This window comes from Tachypleus tridentatus, chromosome 9 (assembly GCF_004210375.1).
Source record: "Tachypleus tridentatus isolate NWPU-2018 chromosome 9, ASM421037v1, whole genome shotgun sequence".
Classification (NCBI taxonomy): domain Eukaryota; kingdom Metazoa; phylum Arthropoda; class Merostomata; order Xiphosura; family Limulidae; genus Tachypleus; species Tachypleus tridentatus.
Window position 1 is genome coordinate 142,518,714 of NC_134833.1, and position 24,095 is coordinate 142,542,808.

General features: G+C 36.2%; 1 protein-coding gene across 5 annotated transcripts in view; it reads right to left on the reverse strand.

The window, feature by feature from the left end:
* LOC143226551 (potassium channel, subfamily K, member 16-like) overlaps positions 1-24,095 on the reverse strand; it is a 53,642-nt gene that overhangs the window by 14,704 nt on the left and 14,843 nt on the right. For 2 of the 5 annotated variants that reach the window (XM_076457665.1, XM_076457662.1), the window contains exon 2: positions 577-727. In XM_076457665.1, coding sequence (XP_076313780.1) covers positions 577-718 — 142 coding nt within the window. In that variant the 5' untranslated portion in view covers positions 719-727. Of the gene's footprint in view, positions 1-576; positions 728-4,223; positions 4,501-11,384; positions 11,635-18,427; positions 18,566-24,095 lie in introns of those variants that run through there. The other 3 variants (XM_076457664.1, XM_076457667.1, XM_076457663.1) reach the window with 3 other exon arrangements.

The following is a 24,095-nucleotide window of genomic DNA, read 5'->3' on the forward strand; positions in this document are numbered from 1 at the left end:
AAACATATTACATTGTTACTAAAGAAACATGTTTATAAACAAATTTTGTGTTGTAAATTATTACGAAACATTATACTAGAGTTCCTTATAAAGTGGACAGTTCTTCTGTGTCAAAGTCTAAAGATATACGACTTTAGCTAGGCCTTCCTGACACATTTTGTATGATTTCATCTAGGCCTTCCCGGTCTAACGAGTGTGGTTTTAGCTAGGCTTACCTGACCTACCAAGTATGATTTCAGTTAGGCCTGCCCGATCTAACAAGTGTGGTTTTAGCTAGGCTTACCTGACCTACCAAGTATGATTTCAGCTAAGCCTACTCGATCTACCAAATGCGGTTTTAACTAAGGTTACCTAACCCACCGAGTATGATTTTAGTTAGGCCTACTTGACTCACAATGCATACTTTAAGCTAGACCTATTTGATCTACCATGTATGATTTTAGTTAGATTTACCTGATTTACGATGTATAATTTAATTAAGTTTATGTGACCCACGATGTATCATATTTCGTTACTCCTACATGATCTATTTTGTATAGATCAATTTATTCTTCATACAAAGAAACTTTTTCTTACCTTCCCATGTTTTCCTGGTCTCTTTCAACTGTACTCTCATTTTCTCCTCTAAAGGTGCTTCAAGAGCCATAAAAACAGCGCCACCTATTAACACGTAGACGATGAAAAGAACCAAGAGGCCAAGGACCTCCTTTTTGGTCATGGTAATTGTCTAAAGGGAAATTAAAAAGTACACTTAGTCAGATGGAAAATAACTTAAAACATGACGACTGTATAAATTTATATAGATTGAATGTTCCTAAAACAATTCTGTTTATGTGGTTTTGATATCTTTGCAGTTCTGTTATCTCTGACTACCATCACGTATGTATCACAGATAACTCCTTCAAACTGCCAGTTCGGTCATGATTAAAAAAAAAAACTTTTGTCGTTTCATTCCGAAGCGAAAAAGTGAAGATGATTTGCAATCAGCACTTCATTACAATAATACATTAAACTTGACAATTTATCTGTGTAACACAAACAAGGACACCCAGTGATCTGTACTATGTACATCTGTAATTACATCATAAGCAATACAACATTTAAAACCTATAAAGGTCACAAAAATTATATAATTCAACTACAAGAACCATCAGTTAATTAGTGATGGCTAATTATATCTAAAGGCCTGGCATGGCCAAGCGCGTAAGGCGTGCGAATCGTAATCCGAGGGTCGCGGGTTCGCGCCCGCGTCGCGCTAAACATGCTCGCCCTCCCAACCGTGGGGCGTTATAATGTGACGGTCAATCCCACTATTCATTGGTAAAAGAGTAGCCCAAGAGTGGCGGTGGGTGGTGATGACTAGCAGCCTTCCCTCTAGTCTTACACTGCTAAATTAGGGACGGCTCGGTGCAGCGGGCTAGCAAACAACCTACTCACTTAAATACCAATTGAAGAATCCGCAAGCGATTGCGGTCCTATGTTTCTTGACGGAATCTAATGGTGAAAACTAACTAACTAACTAATTATATCTAAACTACATTCGTGAGGGGATTCCAGTGGTCACTATTATATCTACGTCATTAAAATAAGGGGAACCCAGTGATCACAGTCGTATATAAGACTATAAACGTAGTGAATGTTTAGCATCACTTCTATGTCATACATGTAGGGGGAGCCCACAATCACTATTATATTTGCGTCATAAATGATCGCTATAATCTTACCGTCATACAAGTATGGAAACATGTAGTGACTGTCTCTGGTTTCAAACCGCTGAAAACCATTAGTTCGTTTGACTTACGTTTCCTAAAGCGAATTGTAATACTTCCTCCTATAATGTTATTTATTTGTGTGTTTGCGTAACTTCACGATTTGTCATGTTGCTGTTGTAAATCGGAAGTAGCTTCTACTGATATTTTAATCTGATTTGTTTGATATTAATCACAAAGCTGTATAATGGGTTATCTGTACTCTATGCACCACGGATATCGAAACCCGCATTTGTCTGTTGTAAGCCTACAGACATACTGTGGTACCACTGGGGGGAAATAGTATTTGAATATATATATATAATCATGTGTGTGTGTGTGTGTGTTTTCTTTTAGCAAAGCCACATTGAGCTATCTGCTGAGCCCCCGAGGGGAAGCGAACCCCTGATTTTAGCGTTGTAAATCCGTATATATACCACTGTACTAGCGGGGGGGCACATAACATCATACCTCAGGAAAGTAGCAACTTAAATAAAACACAACAACAAAGTAACTTATTAACTGATGTGCTGCTGGAAGTACAGTGAGGAAGAAACAACGGTTCTTACAGGCTTTTAAGATTTTCTATGTTAATTAGTGAAGTGGAGATATAATCATGCTTTCTATATGGTAAGTTTAATTTATTTTCTTTATTTGTTAACTTACTGATGGAGGGTGGAATAACCGTGTCAGTAACTTAACTTACTGATGGAGGGTGGATGGACAGTGTCAGTAACTTAACTTACTGATGGAGGGTAGATGGACAGTGTCAATAACGAACATTTGGTCCGTGTGTGTATGCAGTAACAAATATTTATTTCTTGAACGTTTCAAAATATAAATCAAGCAGAACTGGTAAAACGAATGCCACAATCCAGACTCCGCAAGTTGCACTTGGAGTGAAAACAATCACCACCCATCATGATTACAAGTTTCGAAATCATCTTATCTGAATTATTCAGTGTTAAACTTTTGCAGCTTATCTAATATAAATGAACTCCAAACTTCAAATTATAACACAACTCACTATAGTTTGTTCTTTATACTTGTATAACATTGTTTCACTATCCTATCCTTTGTTTATTTGGTTTTCTGTAAATTAATTAATTAGTTTTAATTCCGTATTTTAATTAATCTTCGTAAAGTGTTTATACTTTATAAATATTTGTACCTAATAATCTACCTTGTTCACTGTAGCTTGGTGAAGATGGGACATGTGTATTCTGAAACGTTCGAGAATCAGATCTTTTTTGTACAAACACGTGTCGAATGTTCAATCTTACTGCCGTTGCTTTGTTCATCATTAAACTTTAACCCCGTCGAATAAATTTGTTGCTAGTTGTTAGGCTGTTTAGCGTAAGTTCAGTGCGGTGTTACCTTCAGGTGCGAATCTTTTTTTTTTTGCTTTTTTTGGAATAGGTTTCCCAACATCTTGGTAGGATATAACTTTTATATGCTAACGTTGTTCCAACCCTTCAACGGTAATGTACTATATTATGCAATGTGATTAACATAGAAATAAATGTTTTGCAGCTTGATAACATCTGTAAATAATTAAAATAATTCGGGGTCAACGACCTTCATTGATCGAAACGGTAAATATATAATTATTTTCCCTTATAGTGATTTTTTTTTTATTTAGTTTCCTTATTCAACGTGATTAGTTTTGTCGCACTTCCGTTACTATACGTCAGTTGCCTAGCAGAAGTTGCTACCCAGTGGTTCTACAACAGCATTTGCTACGTTTCTTCCACTATCTTCAAATCATTTTTCCCTAACAGTTTCTAACAGTGTTATCGACACTTATTGTTTACTACACAGAAAAACAACAAATATTTTTTCCTAAAATAATTGATACTAAACTAAATCTCACACCAACTATTTTTACTTTGTAGAATTACTTCTACAACTTTCTAAAGTAACTCTTACCTTTGATGAACAGTCAAACGGCGTAAATTGCACTGAAAAATAAACATTATTTTCAGCAGTAATCAGGGCAAGCTGTTGTTTTAGGTCCGCATGCTCATTTATGCTGGGAGAGACGAAATCAGTACACAGTAAAATGCCAATAAAAATCACAGAAGCGAGTTTTAAAATAGTTTACATAACAGAAACGTGATACTTTCAGTTTCTTTCATTAGTTTTGCTGTTTATTAATTAGCACAAAGCTACTTTGCTCAGCTAAGATGGGCTATCTGCGCTGTGCTCAAAGCATGGATCGAACCCCGATTTTTAGCGCTATAATCCATTTCGAAAAGTAAATAGCAACCAAACCAAAAGAAAGTTAAAAATGTACCGCTTACATAGCTTACTCTTAACTATGCATTGTCTAATGAGGATAAGAACACATGTAAGTATGATTAGTATTGTTAATTTCTGTGTCGGTAACGTCGTGTCAAAAACTCCAGCAAGAGATGTACTTTAACACATATAAAAGTAATTCCAAACGTAAAGAGTCTTAATATGAGCACTTACCATCTGTGTATCTCGTAGTTTTAGGGATCAACGCACTTTGAACAATAACGATAACAGCTCCCGTTTCGGTCATACCACATGTTAATCTATCCTTCAACACTTCAGTCTCCGGGTGTAACTTGCTTCCTTGTACATAAACTGTGCCCCCCTCGAATTAAATAAAGGAGTTTCAACAGTAAGAGTCATTACCACGTGATATACCCCCATCCCCTCTTGATCAGCAGGGTCTGTTAATTTTGTTGTATTTTTAGGAGCAGAGAGCGAGAAAATTTAACTGTAAGCAGATGATTTCTGCTTGGCACTTTTCCCGGGGAAAAATATTAAGATGAGTAAGGTCTACAGGTGCTTGGAGACTTCAGTTAACCTCGTTAACGCCCTCACGTGGAACAAATGGAAAACAGACTTTAACTTTTGGGTTAATTATCGTCATTATAGGATTTGGGGAGCTATGATTCCCTCAAGAAATCCGTTAATAAATTAATCGGAAGAATATATTTAAAAAAAACTTAAAATGATTGTAGTATGGAATCTATAGGATTGCTGTTTATTGTCCGTTCCAATACTATTGCGTAATGAGCTTAGTACACGATGACACTATTTGGTCAACAAGAACAAACGAAGAGATACTATTGACTAGCTGTCTTTTCTCTTGTCTATAAACTTAGAGTTATAGACGACAGATGGCTGCTGTGTAGCTTCGAGAGAAAATTCTGAATACAGCACGTGTCAATTATATAAATAAAATATAAAGTAAATGTCTTTAAAATCACTTAAAATTAAGTATAAGTACTAAATAATTACTAATTATACAAACGAAAAACTAAAATTATACGGATAAATTTGTGATAGTAAACACAAATGTTTTGAACCTATTGTTTATGCTGTTTGATAAAACTCGTTTGAAAAGTAATATTTCTAACTGTCACCAGATGCCGAAGTTTTGTTTTAGACATCTTTTACTCGAATTTCTTACGTCACATTAAATATGCTCGCCCTTTCAGTCGTGATTAATCTCACTAGTGGTTAGTAAAATAGTAGCTCAAGAGTTGGCGGTGGGCGGTGATGACTAGCTGCCTTTTCTCTAATTTTACACTTCTAAAGTAGGGACGGTAGAATGGTACTGAACCAACTCGTAAGATAGAATAATAATGAACCAACATGTCAGGATAGAATGGTACTGAACAAAAACATAAGAATAGAATGGTAATGAACCAACAGGTCAGGGTAGAATGGTAGTGAGCCAACAGGTCAGGGTAGAATGGTAGTGAACCAACAGGTCAGTGTAGAATGGTAGTGAACCAACAGGTCAGGGTAGAATGGTAGTGAGCCAACAGGTCAGGGTAGAATGGTAGTGAAGCCAACAGGTCAGGGTAGAATGGTAATGAACCAACAGGTCAGGGTAGAATGGTAGTGAGCCAACAGGTCAGGGTAGAATGGTAGTGAACCAACAGGTCAGGGTAGAATGGTAATGAAACAACAGGTCAGGGTAGAATGGTAGTGAACCAACAGGTCAGGAGTAGAATGGTAGTGAACCAACAGGTCAGGTAGAATGGTGAGCCAACAGGTCAGGAGTAGAATGGTAGTGAACCAACAGGTCAGGGTAGAATGGTAATGAAGCCAACAGGTCAGGTAGAATGGTAGTGAACCAACAGGTCAGGGTAGAATGGTAGTGAAACAACAGGTCAGGGTAGAATAGTAATGAGCCAACAGGTCAGGGTAGAATGGTAAACAACAGGTCAGGGTAGAATGGTAGTGAACCAACAGGTCAGATAGAATGGTAGTGAACCAACAGGTCAGTGTAGAAGTAGAATCAGGGTAGAATGGTAGTGAAACCAACAGGTCAGGTAGAATAGTAGTGAAACCAACAGGTCAGGGTAGAATAATGAACAACAGGTCAGGAGTAGAATAGTAGTGAAACCAACAGGTCAGGAGTAGAATAGTAGTGAACCAACAGGTCAGAGTAGAATAGTAGTGAACCAACAGGTCAGGAGGAATAGTAGAATAGTAGAATAGTAGTGAACCAACAGGTCAGGTAGAATAGTAGTGAAGCCAACAGGTCAGGAGTAGAATAGTAATAGAACAACAGGTCAGGGTAGAATAGTAAGAAGCAACAGTAGAAGTAGTGAACCAACAGGTCAGTAGAATGGTAGTGAACCAACAGGTCAGGGTAGAATGGTAATGAAGCAACAGGTCAGGGTAGAATGGTAATGAACCAACAGGTCAGGATAGAATGGTAGTGAAACCAACAGGTCAGTAGAATGGTAATCAACAGGTCAGGTAAAATGGTAATGAACCAACAGGTCAGTAGAATGGTAGTGAAGCCAACAGGTCAGTAGAACGGTAAGTGAAACCAACAGGTCAGGGTAGAATAGTAGTGAAACCAACAGGTCAGTGTAGAATAGTAGTGAACCAACAGGTCAGTAGAATAGTAGTCAACAGGTCAGGGTAGAATAGTAGTGAACCAACAGGTCAGGGTACCAACAGGTCAGGTCAGGGTAGAATGGTAATGAAGCAACAGGTCAGGTAGAATAGTAATGAAGCAACAGGTCAGGAACCAACAGGTCAACAGGTCAGGATAGAATGGTAGTGAGCCAACAGGTCAGGGTAGAATGGTAGTGAGCCAACAGGTCAGGGTAGAATGGTAGTGAGCCAACAGGTCAACAGGTCATGAAGCAACAGGTCAGGGTGGTGGTAGTGAGCCAACAGGTCAGGGTAGAATGGTAATGAAGCAACAGGTCAGGATAGAATGGTAATGAAGCAACAGGTCAGGGTAGAATGGTAGTCAACCAACAGGTCAGGGTAGAATGGTAGTGAGCCAACAAGTCAGGATAGAATGGTAGTGAGCCAACGCGTCAGGTTAGAAAGTAAACCACTACGTAACCACCTCTGCCCCTACGAAGTACAGCGGTTATGTTTTCATCCCTGTGTGTGTGTTTGTCAACAAGGTTTGTCGAAATTGGCCGAATGAATTTGGAAGAAAGTTGATATATATATATATATAATCCATCTTAAAAGTTATTGGTTTTTGGAAAACTTAAGTCAGAAATCGAGGTCATGAAAACCCTAAACTTTACCTACTTTTTACCATGGGAATCGATTTTTCGCATTATTTTTGATCTATAACTCAGTCGTGAACGATTGGATGTTGATGAAACTTGGCGAACTTATGTAGAATATCATTCCTCATTGTTCTGCCAAGGAAAACGTAGTCCATGTCCACTGATAACATGTATTTTCTGAGAACATAACGTGATCAACAGCGCATGGTGTAGATATGTGTTCCACCAAGTGCCCTTATAGTTTACTCTTGTTTTATTTGTCTTGTCTACAACTGCGTCATCTTTTCATGTCAATATTTTACAGTCATCACCTAGAATTTATTATGTATGTACATTAATTCTCTACTGATATAAATTATGTTGGTTTATGATTACATTTATCTTATTCTCTGATATTTAAGTTTAGGTTGTAGCTTGGATTTGGTTATACTTTCCGTCACGGTATATGATTTCATGTTGAGAAAACGAAATATTTTCTAACTTACGTCATCTGCTCAAACTTTTTGCTTTTTTCTTTCTCTTATTTAGATCAAATATTTCAAACTGTGAGAATTGTACACAGAGAAGATAAAGTTTAAAGTGGTGTATGAATACCCGACAACCATCGGTATGGTGTCAACTTTAGTCAGTACTTTTCCGCCTGCGCATGCTCATCTCTGAAATCTTCTCAAATGTTTGGGTGTGCGTGTTTGTGCCAGCTTGCAATGTATCCTTTTATTTCTGGTTTATCACTTCAAAATTACAAGCAGCTATAGAGATATAGCCCTTCTGTGACTTTGCGTGAACATCTCACCCCCCCAAAAAAAAAAAAAGACATCAAGAAACGTATTCTACTTCAACACCTACGATACGAGTAGTAATAAATACAGGAAGAGAAACGACTCGTTTCATTTAATTTATCTAAAATCTTTAAATTTTATTATAATGGAGCTTGCGGTGTATACATCCAAAACTCGGATCTCGGAAACTACAGCACCGACCGTTGTCAGTCATAACTGGTAGTATTTTTATAACTAGGTAGTATATTTATAGATTTATAGCAGAGAAATAAATAAAACAATATAAATTTTTCACAAAAATGTTTCCGATTTAACCAATAAAAAGAACAAGAATTGCGTAAGTTTCAAATATAAAACAATGAGAAAACAAATTTTGAAAAAAAATATTTGTTTTTCTTTTGTGAAAATCTCATGAGTGTTGTACCAAGAAAGCAAGACACTTTCATAGATAACTACATCTAGAACTAAATACTTCAATAAAACCTACTCTGTGGTGCAAAATTGTGATGATAGCTTATTTTTAAATTAAAATGTTAATAAAATCGTACACAAATAAAGATTTAATGTAAGTAATACACCTTATTAACCACAAGGATTTATTACCATGGTCGAAATACGTGGGAAAATGTCTGTTTTACAATAATAGTTAATTGTGGGTTACATGTATTACTTAAACTAGTGTGTGCTTTTTATAGCAAAACCATATCTGGCTATCTGCTGTGTTCGCCGAGGGGAGTCAAACCCCTGATTTTAGAGTTGTAAGTCCGGAGACTGACTGTTGTCCCAGCTGGGGGCTGCTCTATGTAAGAGTAAACCAATTAAATAGAGTCTTGTTCTGATTAATATTATACAGATTTAAATCATGTTTGAAACACTTTACTTGAGAATGAAATCAAATATGCATTTTATATGTTCCTTCATTCAGAACGTCTTTTTTGTAGGGACCCGGTATGGCCAAGCGCGTTAAGGCATGCGACTCGCAATCTGAAGGTCGCGGATTCGCATCCCCGTCGCGCCAAACATGCTCGCTCTTTCAGCCGTGGGGGCGTTATAATGTGACGGTCAATCCCACTATTCGGTGGTAAAAGAGTAGCCCAAGAGTTGGCGGTGGGTGGTGATGACTAGTTGCCTTCCCTCTAGTCTTACACTGCTAAATTAGGAACGGCTAGCACAGATAGCCCTCGAGTAGCTTTGTGCGAAATTCAAAAACAAACAAATCTTTTTCGTAGTGTGTTTTTAGGTTTAGAATTAAAATACAAATTTACCAATAATGCTCAGAAATAGCTACTTTTTCTCCGTCCTGCTCACGGTTGTGTGAAGATTTGGAGATACTACTTGGAAGGAAAACAAAACATTCCGCGGTCTTGAATCTTTGATCGTGAGTGTGGTATGTTGTTCCGCCGCAAGGGGACAGAAAGACCAGGATTTGTTTGAAGTTAAGCACAAAGTTACACAATGGGTTATGTGTGTTCTGCCCGCCAAGGGTATCGAAACCCGGTTTCTAGCGTTGTAAGTCCGCAGATATACCATTGTGCCAGCATTTGAAATTTCATTACTTCTCTGTCAGATATTAGGATAATCAGTTGATAGATTAATTACTCACCAGGGAATTCGAGGATCTGCAACCCTTCTTCGTCACACTCGCGATAAAAGTTGAATTATTTAAATATACGGATGTTTTAAAAAATATATTATAACACCTGACGACACATATTATACGTAAACATTTTGATCTCATATTTTTCATGTTTTGAATTGTTTTTTACTCATACAGGATATGAAAAAGGCGTAGCATTGATGCCAACAATTTATTTCTCTGCATAATTCAGTAGACAAGCTGTTTTTATGATACCAAAATACATACGAAACTCAATGTATTATTCAGTTCACGACTCGTCAATGAGTTTTATCGGTTTCAAGGAATTCATTTTCTCGATAGCAACCCTTGACAGGGGTAAATCGGAAGAACAAAACAGTCTTTTTCTTCTTTAATTATTTTTAGGGTTAATCTGGTTAATGAAATGTAAATATGCTTCGGGATTTTTTGAGACGAATACAAATTTATCCTCACATTTTTCTGTTTGAAAGATATGTATTATTTTTAGATTAATTGGCATTCGTCAGTCACCACCAGGGAACCTATGTGGCCGGGTGAATTGTATGCTTAAAAAGCACCGTCATAAGGTATAGGATGAAGACAGCGATCCGAGTCAGAAGTAAAAGAGAAAATAAAATAACACATAACTGTTGCGAAATTTGACAGACTCAGTTAACAAACGTAGACATATAATAGTATTTAACATTTTCGCTTTTAGAGGTATATCTAAACAGCATAACTTAGTAAACCTCAATATGTGATTCAATGTGACAGATTATTTTCAAAATTTTGTTCTTTATAGAACAAAAAAGGATCATTAATTTTAAAAAAATAAACAGAAACAGTATTCAAAGCTAGTGTGATGGAACCAATCAGAAAATACAATCGTTGTTTGCAAGCTTTTTTGTAAGTAATCGATAAAAAATATTTGTAATTCGGATTTTGCAACAAATCAGAAAGTACTTTGTTTTTTCGCAAGGCATTATTAGCCAATAAAAAAGAGATTTATTATTTCAACAGCGTTTTAAATCAATCACAAAATACTTGTTTTCTACAATCTGATAAACGCGATGTGGGACAGAACGACAAGCCGTAGTGAATAAGTGAATGACAATTGTTTATTGTTTTTCCACTTCATTTTCTGAAAGGCCTAGAAAACGTTCTATAAATCTATTTCTTGAAGTCGCGGCTCTTTCTTTTTAACCTGTCATTGAGTGACAGCTACTGCAGTTCTGTCTTTCGAAGTTCGCCGGTCATTTTGAGACGTCTCGTAAGTTCACGTCGTAAATATAACACTATTCTGTATATCGCCTTTAAAAGAACTCTCACATACTAAAAATTTTCAGGACTCAGTTACCGCTAAGTTGCGAAAACCCGCGAAATAAGTGCCAGCAGTCATTTTTTAAAGTTGTATACCTGCGATCTTACATTTATTTGAAAAAATATAGTTCATCAGTTTACCACTAGAGGACATTTAACCAAGGTACAGAGAGCCAAACTGAGGTTTAAAACTTTAAGAATTTAATACTGTACAAATTTAGCTTAATAAATAAACTAGAACAGCCCGATGAAGAGGATCTGTGTCTAAAGGATCTCCAAGTTTTATACATTTAATCTGGCAAATCGGTTAAATAATCTTAATATGTAAATATATATGTATGTATTTCTATACAAGGAATAATGTGTTTTTGTGAGTTATTTTTTGTTTTGTTTGCACATATCTTACCCGTAATCCAGAAAATTAATTCTTTGTTTCATAGCTGCTGACTCGGTTTCTTACTGTATAGACACACATAACAGTTAGCACGAGTTTAGGGATCTTCCCTGTTGCCTAATCCTTTCCGCGGGTTCGAATCGCCGTCACACCAAACATGCTCACCCTTTCAGCCGTAGGGACGTTATAATGCTACGAACAATCCAATTATTCGTTGGTAAAAGAGTAGCTCAAGAGTTTGCGGTGGTTTGTGATGACTAGCTGCCTTCCTTTTAATCTTACACTGCTAAATTAAGGAAGGCTGGCACAGATAGCCCTCGTGTAGATTTGCGCGAAATTCAAAACAAACCTAATCCTTTACTGTTACTCTTACTGGTGCTTTTAAGGTTTGTCTTTATGACCAGGCAGCACGTGATACACAAACTAAACGTCATAGGCCTACGTAGTTAAAATGTATATTCGAAAAAAAAAAAATCAGTCAAAGGGTTTTATCATGTGGCTTGTGATTCACTCAAAACATGAGTAAACTCATTATATGACTCAGTCAAAGCATAAAACACACAGAAAACCAGTACACATAACTCGTGCGATAACCGCACTTATTCAATAAATTTAGATCAAAATAACCATACAGTAAGAAAACTACTTCCACCTTATAACAGTGTACGTGTACTTTGTAAGTTTATTTTGTTCTTTATGTATGGCGTTTCTATTCACTTTACAATCGATGAATTATCTACTCTCGCATTCTGAAATTAACTGCATGTACAAGAGGTATATAAAATGTAGCTATTGAACTGCCTGGTTGAAAATACGTAAAGCTTAATAGATGCCAACAAAGTGCTCAGATAACAATGTATTTCCCAAACACAATGCTTGAATGAACATGGATCAATTGTATCTAAATATTGCAGACACTTGTGTCCAAAAATAACTTTATTATTCTCAAGTCTATATAGAAAGCGACGATGAAACGTTTATAATAAATATTCATGTAAATACATAAGAATAAAGAGAAATTATGAAAACGAAAGGTATATTTAAATAAATCTTCGACGTTTCTGATGGTTATTCGAATAATTTTATAATTCAAGTTGTTTACTACTAGACTACTGTCACAGCGAGCAACGATCTGTCAGCCTCGAAAAAAGTCTAAGTATAGTAACCAAATTACATTCAGAGACATAAAAAGAATGGAGTACGATACACTTGTAAGTTTAACTTAACTATATTCATAACGGGACTAAGTATATTTGTAGTTGTAAACCAAGGTTAACTATAGTGGTGGACTATGTTCACAGAGAAAGCTAAGCTATGTTCACAACGAAGTTAGATACACTTGCAAATTAACTTTAACTTTAGTAGAGTACTATATTCCTAGAGAATAATACACTATGTTCACAACATAGTTAATTTTACTTGTAAATAAACTTTAACTGTAGTAGTGGACTATATTCATAGAGAGTGCTACACTAAGTTCACAACGGTGTTAATTAGACTTGTAAATTAAGTTTAACTGTAGTAGTGGACTATATTCGCAGAGAGTGTTACTCTATGCTCACAACGGAGTTATGTACAGTTCTAAATTAACTTTAACCTTAGTAATGGATTATATTCACATAAAATGTTACACTATATTAGGGACGGACTTAAATACATTTGTAAATAATCTTTAACTTTAGTAGAGGACTTTATTCACAGAGAATGCTACACTATGTTCACATTGGAGTTAGATACACTTGTTAACTAACTTTAACTTTAGTAATGCAATATATTCACAGAGGATGCTACACTATGTTCACATTGGAGTTAGATACACTTGTAAATAAAGTAGTGGACTATATTCATTGCTGAGCTAAATGCATTTGAAAACCAAGGTTGAGTTTAATGCAGGTCTATAATTGAGAATGGAGGTAGATGCACTCTTAAATTAGGTTCAATTTTAGTATAGGGCTACATTCAGAATGGAGCTAGATGCAGTTTCAGTATTGGGCGACTTTCAGAATGGAGCTAGATGCACTTTAAATTAGGTTCTGCTTTAGTATTGGAGTTCATAGATTGATTTGTGTTTTCAACTGTACTTATATCGACAGTCATGTATAAATGTTGCAAAATACTGGTTTGGTATACTAAATCAAGCTATTTACAGTATATTAAAAACCAGATCAGAATAACGTTAATAGAAAGTACGAGATAAATATGTCAATAAAGCATTATTATGTTTTTCATGTTCGAACTTTAGTAAACAACACTCTAGCAAAAGTATGCTGAAACCAAAAGGAACAGTTTCACTCCAATCATTTTGCAAAACTGCACTTTTCCTCAAAATAAACTTGTCTGCTGAGATTTTAAAATAATTTAATCGTAATAACCATGCAACATCATAACAAAATAACATACTTTAATAATCATACAGCGTTTGAGTAAAACTTCGTATTCAGAATAAACGTGCAACGTCAAAATGTTTAGGTTAATAAGTAATCCACTAAAGGAGGCTTGAAATTTAAAAGCACGTGTTACTAGATCACGTGGACGAGAAGCATTGTCTCAACCATCACCAAGGTTCTCCTCTCTGTTGGAAGTTGGGTTAGGCCTACATATGCATTTTCTCAGCTGTGAATTCATTTCTTTATTTTTTGTTTTGATTCTTTTAGATCAACACTAAAATTCTAAAGACTCTGTGGCGAAATAAAGAAAACACGTAAAGATATATTTAACTAACGTTTTAACAAGGCCAATGAAAGCCCAAGTCAACTCAATTTTACTTCCTGGTACTTACTTTATTTAGACGATTTCCGAAACACAAGAACGCGCCTTGAACTTTTAAAATTTGTATCAGCGCGAAAGGTATCATAAAATGTGTTGTTTCGTACTTAACAAACTCGGAAGCGAGTCGTATAACCGCCTATTTTTATTAAGGTGTTAAAACATCGAAATAAACAAAACTTCAATGGGTAAGGGTTAATTTAAATCAAATCATATTCTTCATCAGGAGAATCTTCTATTAAGGTGTAATTTTTATAAGTTAGAAATAGAAAGTACCAGATGTTAGATCATTACATATACGCTGTCTTACTTTACAGACCTTCACTTCTCTTTGTAAAATTTTGTCTGATTACATTAAAACGCTGCCTTCTTCCGAGTGGCACAGCTGTATGTCTGCGAACTTACAACACTCGGAATCGGGTTTCGATACCAGTGGTAGGCAGAGCACAGATAGTCCTTTGTGCTTAATTACAAACAAACAATTATATTAAAGTTGGTATTAAATCATCAGACACACATCCCATTATTTGAAATCCATACTTTGTTGAAAAGAATGAGATTTGTACTTATTATCATTGTTAATAAATAACACCAGACCCGATATGACACAGGAGAAAGAAACAGTAGATGTACTTACAATTCGCTTCAGGAAATAGAAAATAAGTTAGTCATATTGTAAAATAAAATAATTGTTATCAAATATTAAAAAATACTGACGTGGTCAATAACAAAAAAGTACAAATATTTGTAGGTCTTTAGAGTAAGGGCCCGGCATGACCAGGTGGGTTAAGGCGTTCGACTCGTAATTTGAGGGTCGCAAGTTCGAATCCCCATCGCACCATATATGCTCGTCTTTTCAGCCGTGAGGGCGTTATAATGTCACGGTCATTCCCACTATTCGTTGGTAAAAGAGTAGCCCAAGAGTTGGCGGTAGGTGATGATGACTATTTGCCTTCCCTCTAGTCTTAAACTGCTAAATTAGGGTCGGCTAGCGCAGATAGCCCTGTAGTAGCTTTGCGCGAATTTCAAAATAAACAAACAAACTTCAGGGTAAGTGTGTTTCTGAATATTGCGCAAAGCTACACGAGGGCTATCTGCGCTAGCTGTTTCTAATTTAACAGTGTAAAGACAGAGGAAAGGCAGCTACTCATCACCACCCTTCGTCAGCTCTTGGGATAATCTTTTACCAACGTACAGTGGGATTACCCATCACATTATAACGCCGCAGCAGCTGAAAGGGCGAGCATGTTTGATGGGAGAGGATTCGAACTCGCGACCCTCTGATTACGAGACGGGCCCAAGAGTATGTGTGAAACGTTATTATTTGTTATAATTTTAAAATCTTAAACCAAAAATTTGATGTGGAAAAAGTTATTTCAAAGGAAACTCTTGAATTTGGTGGAACCATTAATTAAGTTATAGGGCAAGCAGGTGTTAGTTATACTCTATTTAAGTATCTCTACCTCATTTTGTCTATGTTGTATTGGATGTGGTAGAGGATAACTACACATTGTCTACAAGTAACATATCTAATTCTACCAGTCTGTACTAAAGGGGGCCTGGCATGGCCTAACGCGTTAAGGCGTGCGCTTCGTAATCTGAGAGTCGCGGGTTCGAATCTCGATTGCACCAAACATGCTCGCCCTCCCAGCCGTGGGGGCGTTATAATGTGACGGTCAATCCCACTATTCGTTGGTAAAAGAGTAGCCCAAGAGTTGGCGGTGGGTGGTGATGACTAGCTGCCTTCCCTCTAGTCTTACACTGATAAATTAGGGACGGCTAGCACAGATAGCTCTCGAGTTGCTTTGTGCGAAATTCCAAAACAAACAAACAAACAAACTGTACTAAAGGATGTACTGTAGAACAAACAACACACGTTGTCTGTTTACATACATGTAGCAAGCAGAGTGTTACACCTGTCTTTCTGGTTTCTTGATGTGTCCTGAGAAACTGGCTGAATCAATTTCGATGAAATTCGGCAAGTGAGCTCTCATGGATCCCCATAGAATATGGTTAAATGGATAAGTAATTCGAGTTTGTAGTTATTTCTGTCTTTTGGTCTCAATGTCGCGAATGAGAACAAAACTGATCGACATCATGAAGTTGACGCCATACGAAAAACAGATGTGTAATGGTGCGAGTAGCACAAGTAGTGCCTTTGGATAAACAACAACAGTGCATGTGCTTTTACCACAATTTATACTTCACTAAGCCCAGCATTTGCATGTACGTCTACTTGATTGTATCACGCTGCTTTATAGGGTGTGATAAATGACCACCACACGTGATATACACGTGTCCTTTTCATCTTTACGTTCAGTAAGTACCATATCTTCAATGTGTTCACATCGTGACTGTGGACGTACCCTGGTTCATATCTGGTTTAATTTAACTCTTTCTGCAACAGTTGGATTCAGGCGCTGTTGAGCACAAAGTTACACAATAGGTTATTCATGTTCTACCCAACGCTGGTATCGAAACTAGATTTTTAGAGCTGTAAGCCTGCATACTTAAGGCTGAACTTTGGAGAGAGAACTGCTGGCATAAATAAAGTGGAATTTAATGTACGTTAACATAAAATGCATTAATATTTTATACTGATCGCGTAGAATTAACCCAGCCCATTATTAATTTCTATAATAATGGTCATAACATAACTGTAGGTGCAGTGCATTAACGATTAAACAGAAATGTTTTCAGAAGCACTTATAATTATACGTTTTACATGCTTTTCAAGAAAATAATGCTTGTCTGTAACAGTTCCTCGATAAACAATGTGAAAATATAAAAAACATTACAATAAATTATGCAGACGTTTCTAATCGTGTCTCTCCATCTCTGTATTCAGTGCTAGAATTAAGTAGTGTCGAAAACATTTCTGTTTTCTATGTAAAAATAGAAAAAAACTGATGAACTCGAAGTGTTACAGTTAATTAAGCAATTTCCGTCAAGTTTTTCTAGTACATGCCACCAGGTGCCAGCTGCATCGCTCTGATCTTGTTTGAGCGTGATTGTTTGTTTGTTTTGGCATTTCGCACAAAGCTACTCGAGGGCTATCTGTGCCAGCCGTCCCTAATTTAGCAGTGTAAAACTAGAGGGAAGGCAGCTAGTAACCACCACTTACCGCCAACTCTTGGGCTACTCTTTTACCAACGAATAGTGGGATTGACTGTAACATTACAACGCCCCACGGCTGGGAGGGCGAGCATGTTTGGCGCGACTTAGGCGCGAACCCGCAACCCTCGGATTACGAAGCGCACGCCTTAACGCGCTAGGCCATGCCAGGCCTTATTTGAACGTGATAATCCATATTAATTATTATAAAATTCTTATCATAATATATATATGTTGAGTGACTTGTGTAATAAAAAAACATATGGCTGAGATAAACGCTACACAGATATAACTTATTTAGATTTATTTTGTCAACCATGTGCAGAAGAAATAAATGATTGTTTTATAATCTTCGGATCTATAAATGTCTAACAGGTCCTGTCCAATAATTCCAAAGAATGTGACAAAATTCCTCTAAATAAATGTAAACAGTGTTTTCAGCCATTAGTCGGCTTGGAATACAAAGAGACAATGTTGAGAACACGACCATTTATCTCTCATGTATAATTATTAAGAAATAATCCGTCTGAGAATACGCATGATGCTCTGGATTGTTGTATTGATTTTCGTAAGAAAAACTTGGGTCACCTTACCATTGACATTTTATTACAGCTATCGTGAGCCTAATCCTTAACCCACGCCATGAGAATAAACATTGGACGTCTGAACAAGAATACCTGTGTGACTAAACACGGTGCTGTTGACCGCTAATCCTTCTGAGAAAAAAACTGGTGCTTCTGACTACTAATCCCTACGAGACTTAACATGATGCTCCTAATCACTAATTTCTTTGAGAATAAACGCGGTGGTCATGAAACTTGCTTCTCTGAAAACGAACATGATAATCCTAACAACTAATCCCTCTGAAAATTAACATGATACTCTTGCTACTAATCCCTCTGAGAACAAATATGATGCTCCTGGCCATTAATCAGTCTGTGAACAAACACCATGCTTCTGGTCACTAATCCCTCTGAGAATAAACAATATGCTCTTGACCAATAATCCCTCTAAGAAGAAACATGATATTAATACACTACTTATGTCCATCGCTTGTACAGCGGTAAGTCTACGGATTTATAATGCTAAAATCAAGAGTTCGATACCCCTCGGTAAACTCAGCAAATAGCCTGATGTGGCTTTGCGATAAGAAAAAACACACACACACTACTTACGAGAATCTTCAGAGTGTACGATCAGCTCTCGTGATGCTCAATAGAAGTTCTAGATCAGCTTCCTACGATAACTTTACTTTATAGAAGATTTCTAAATATATTTATCAGATTGCATGACTTTTATTTCTTCCCAAGAAAGATCTTCCAAGATTGTGTGTTTTTCTACCTTTCACATTAAGAAAAGTTTATTTCTCTTTGTGTCAAGTTAAGTTTTGCAATGAAACCAAAAACGTTCTAGAAAATTCCTCTTACTTCTCAAGCAAAGAAACATAACTACCATGGAAGTAATGAGTCTTATTATATACCTTTCGTATTCAAATAATTGAACAAGGATGTAGGTGGGCTGGGCGGTAACCGAAGTGCCAATTTACAGTTTCTCTCTGTTTACAATCCTCAATAATGACGTCTTTTGTACCAAAATACTGCAGAGAAAGATCAGCTTTGACCAGGAATGGTTAATATGTGGTATTTATATCTTGTTTTCAGATTACTTGAAGTTTTCCATGAAACCTCTCGATGTGGACTTATCCAGAAAAATGTTGTTGAAAGTGATGAAGTGAATCGTAATGTACAGAATACCTGCATGGTGTGTCACATCTTACAAAACTCAGAGCTTCGACCTCTTCCTAAACAGAAAGCATATGTTCGTTGGAAAAAAAGGACCCCATGTGGCTTCTGACTTTATATCGTTTATTATAGCATCCGATGAAGGGAAATAGTGAAACAGATTTTAGCAGTAGCTACGTAACATGTAAAAAGTTCTTGTAAACCACTTAACTATATTTCTTTTTTTTTTACTTCGATGTCGTATTAAACAGAAATGTAAATCTTTTTTAAAAGTTGTGACCTTTAAAAAAAGATAAAACAAAATAATTATCTGCTTTTTATTTCAGAAAAGGCAAGTAATGATAAAGAAAGACACGTTAAGTATTAAGATAATTTTTAATTTTTTGAAACAAAAAGCTACGCAATGGGTTAACTGCGCTGTGATCATCGCGGGTACTGAACCCCGAATGTCAGGGTAGTAAGGTCTCAGATAACTTACCGCCAACTTATTGGAAAGGATTGACATTAATACGATGAGAAGTCTCCCGAAATAACGAAAACAATACTTTGTTCGTATAAAATGTGAGACCGCACGATGCATAATTATTTTAACCCGGGTCACATGCGGTCCAGTGGTTATCGTGCTGACTGTGGATCTAAAGTTTCTTTGTTTGCTATTCACTACTGCCACCACAATTTTGGAGCCATGGTTGGGCTATGAGTGTAAAAGCTAAATTACACTTTTCTATTTGACAAAAATAACCAAAAGAATTGGTGGTAGGTGGCACTGACTAGCTATCTGCCCTCCAATCTATCATTTATAGTTAGGGATGGCTATGCAGATAGTCCTTCGAAATTGAAGAAACAAACAAACAAAAAATAACCTCAAACCTTCATCAACTACCGAGTCATTTCTAATAACTAGTCTGTCTTTTCTAAAGCCACTAGCGTGACCAAGTACTTAAAGTTACCGGCTTAATACCCGAATTTCGAGACCCGACGCTGCGGAACGTGTTTCACACGTTAAGCTTTGGGCCCATTGAAATAGGATAAGAAACCAGACGAATGCTGCTGGTTGGACATTTTCACTATGGTTAGTAAGTCTTAATGAAGAGTACCTATACTTAAGCCCTAGAGGTCTATGACCTGGCCGTTTAGTAACCATGAATAAAAGGTGCTGTTCGCAAAGATTCGCATTCGAAATCTACGAATTCGAAAGTTTTATAACGAAAATTTTGAATGATTAAAAAGCACTAATAGTAAAAAAATTTGCTAAAAACCAAAACAATAATTTTTTTTGGGTGATCATATGTGCTATATTTCATACGACTGGAGCAATTTTGTAACGAAATCACTGTTAAATGAAAAGCAAAGAAAAACGTCTGAAGATAAAAGTACAGTGATGACAAGGGAACAACAACAATTCTCTGTTTTATCGAGAATCTATAAAGGCATTATTGATCTTACATAACGTAATTAGTGGTAACTTTACGTTTTTTTGAAGCTACTCTTCTTAACATGACACTCGCGTCGTGCTAACGAATCACTTTCCAGTCTACACTTTTAATTTGTGACCTTAATAACACTTTTGAATTCACGTAATTAAGTAGAATAAATTATTTCGAACGATAAGAGTACAATATTTGAAGTTCACATGCAAACATATACTTTGGAATACAGAATTTTTCATAACACAGATGTCTTCATCTATACGATTAAAACTCATCTTATACACATACTGCTAATCGCAGTGTCTGTTCCCCGTTTGAAAAGCTGAGCACGCAGACGAAACTCAACATTTAGTTTTGAAGTGATGAGATTACAGTAAAACCAAAAGTACAAGACAATTAAATTCTTTTTTTATAGTCCATGTAATAATTTAAGTTCCAAGATTAACTTAAGCTTTTCCATCACTGGGGATGGGTGCTCTTTATTGTTAAAATATTTTAAAAAATATCAATGAAGCGATGATAGCGTGATAACTTATAGAAAGAGCATATGTAATCAGGGAAGGATAAGTTTGTAGTTCGGTCGCCACACCCACTTTGACGTCACGTTGTCATCGACCATTTGTCACGAAACAAAGAAATTAAAACAAAACTGTAAAACTGGTATCGTTATTCGTTCTTTTAGACGTAATCTAGATTGTGACATAATGTGACATTACAAGTAAGCGCTGTAAAGAACAGCGCTACCTGGTGTTAATTGATGAAAAGTGGAAGTATAAAAACATTAAGGTAGTAATGATGTGTGACACTCAATAATGCCACATTTTATTTCAATGACTACAGTTCCTCAATCTAAATTTACACAATAAGTCATCGCTAAAAAAAGAACAGCGCCACCTGGTGAGGATGAGTTAAAAGTATAGATATAAAAACACTATGACAGTAATGATATGTGACACTCAATAATGCTACATTTTATTTCAATGACTAAAGTCCATATTTGCACATTAAAATGTTACGATACGACGTAGACTACAGTTCAAGAGCGAACACTTCTATAATACGGTTATTTTAGACATTAACAAACACCTTCAAGCAACTTCTTACTTTATCATAATATTTTGTAAAACAACAAAAACCAAAACAATAAACCAAAAACTGTAGTGCTGTGATTATGTGTCTTTTTTTTATTATCTCTTATCTCTGGAAATAAAATTGAGATGACCCCTTCGACTGTACGTTTCCTAGTCTCCCACACAGTATTTTACTTAAAAACACAGGAATATATTTATGAGTTATTTACATTCCTGGAAATTTGTATCTGTGTTATAATATATAATCATGATTTCAAATACGTTACTATTCAAGAAGGTATCGACTTCCCAACTCTCGCCCACTATGTTATTTCAGAAATTAACACGTTCTTGTCTATGAGTCATTAATAGCATGCATGTTCACACAGGACTCATAACGCTCGTATTTTCCAGTTATTAACACTCAGTGCACACAGTTCTCTGGTGAAACAGCAGTAAATCAATGGATTTTCTACCTTTAAATCCGGATTTCCATTCTTCGCAGTGGAATAACAGATTACCCGATGTGACTTTGCTCTAAAGTTCAAACAAACAAACAAACAAACAAACAAACAGTGTTCACAGTTTTCCAACATCTAAGTTATTAACAGTGTACACAGTGTTTACAACTTCCCTATCTGTGAGTTATTAACACCGTGTGTACAGAGTGCTCCCAGCTTTCCTACATCTAACTTATTAACACCATGTGTACACAGTACTCCCAGCTTTCCTACCGCTGAATTATTAATACCGTGTGTACAGAGTGTTCCCAGATTTCCTACATCTGACTTATTAACACCATGTGTACACAGTACTCCCAGCTTTCCTACCGCTGAATTATTAACACGGTGTGTACATAGTGCTCCCAGCTTTCTTACCTCTGAGTTATTAACACGGTGTGTACACAGTGATCCCAGCTTTCCTACCTCTGAGTTATTAACACCATGTGTACACAGTACTTCCAGCTTTCTTATTTCTGAGTTATTAACACCAAGCGTTTAAAGAGGAATAAAAATATACTTCTTCTTCTCTGTCGTGCCAAAAAAACGACAACAAAACATTTAGTTTAGGATTCAGGCCCGGCATGGTCAGGTTAAGGCGTTCGACTCGTAATCTGAGGGTCGCGGGTTCGAATTCCCGTCGCACCAAACATGCTCGCCCTTTCATTCGTGGGGGCGTTATGAGGTGACGGTTAATCCCACTATTCGTTGGTAAAAGAGTAGCTCAAGAGTTGGCGGTGGGTGGTGATGACTAGCTGCCTTCCCTCTAGTTTTACACTGCTAAATTAGGGACGGCTAGCGCAGATAACCCTCGTGCAGCTTTGCGCGAAAATTCAAATCAAAAACATTTAGTTTGGGATTCCCCTACATGCATACTTCACGGTCTGACAGTAAGTTACTCTGTTGTGTGGTCCTTGTTTGGGACAGGAGAAGAAATAAAGTTCTAACTAAAGGACGTTATTTTGGTCCGTCTCATATAAAATTCGCGATACTGGTTGACAAACAACACACTTACTGTAAATTAGTTTACCTTCTCACTACCCATATGTGCTAGGAAACTAAAACAAAGTACTAAGATTTTTCCATATTTATTGCACAAAACCATAGTTAATGGTTAACGATGTACAATTGTTGACTCGAATATTCCTCATTCACGTCCCGTTGCTGAAAAAAAACAACCGTACTCCGCAATTTAGTGTCACGTGCCCAATAAAATAGCGGTAATCAAATGTCACTTTAAGATTACAGTATCTTTAACTGTTGGCTGTTTGTGCTATAGATCCAAGTTAGGGGGGACTATTGCAGACACTCCTTGTGTAAGTTTCGCAGTTACCTGAAACAAATAGCTCAAAGTAGTTTCATCACGCCGTAATAACTTAAAGTATTCTTCAAGGTTTAATGCTATCAAAATTTGAAGTAATTAGCATGACAAAGTTTTTCTTTGGGTGGTTATGTGTAGTTCATGTAACTAAAACTTGTCTCTCATTTTCAAATGTTTTCTGTAAATTTACATAAACAAATATTAAACAAAACACTAAACAATGCAGTTTTGAGAATGTTAACAATAGAAACAAATGTTCAACAGGACACTAAAGGGTTTAATATTGTCATTCATCTCTGAGGGAGGATTGGGCTACTATGTTTACTTTCTGATGCAATGCTTTGGAATATTATTACGTATGCAATATAAAATTCTAAAACATTGAATATATGTGACAATATTTCGAAATATAAAGAACGTTAACAATATAAAGAAATCTTCAACAAACACTAAGCGATAATATAGAGAATGTAAATAATATAATCAAACTTTCAAAAAGCGCTAACAGATATAATATCAAGAATGTTAACAATAAATTAAACTTTCAACAAGTACTAAAATATAAAATATAAAGAATATTACCAATACAATCAATCTTTGAACAAGCACTAACATATACAATATCTAGAATATTAGCGGTACAGTCAAACTTTCAACAAGCACTAAAATATACAATGTCAAGAGTGTTAACAATACAATTAAACTTTCATCAAGCACTAAAAGATATAATATAAAAAATGTTAACAATGCAGTCAAACTTTAAACAAGCACTAAAATATA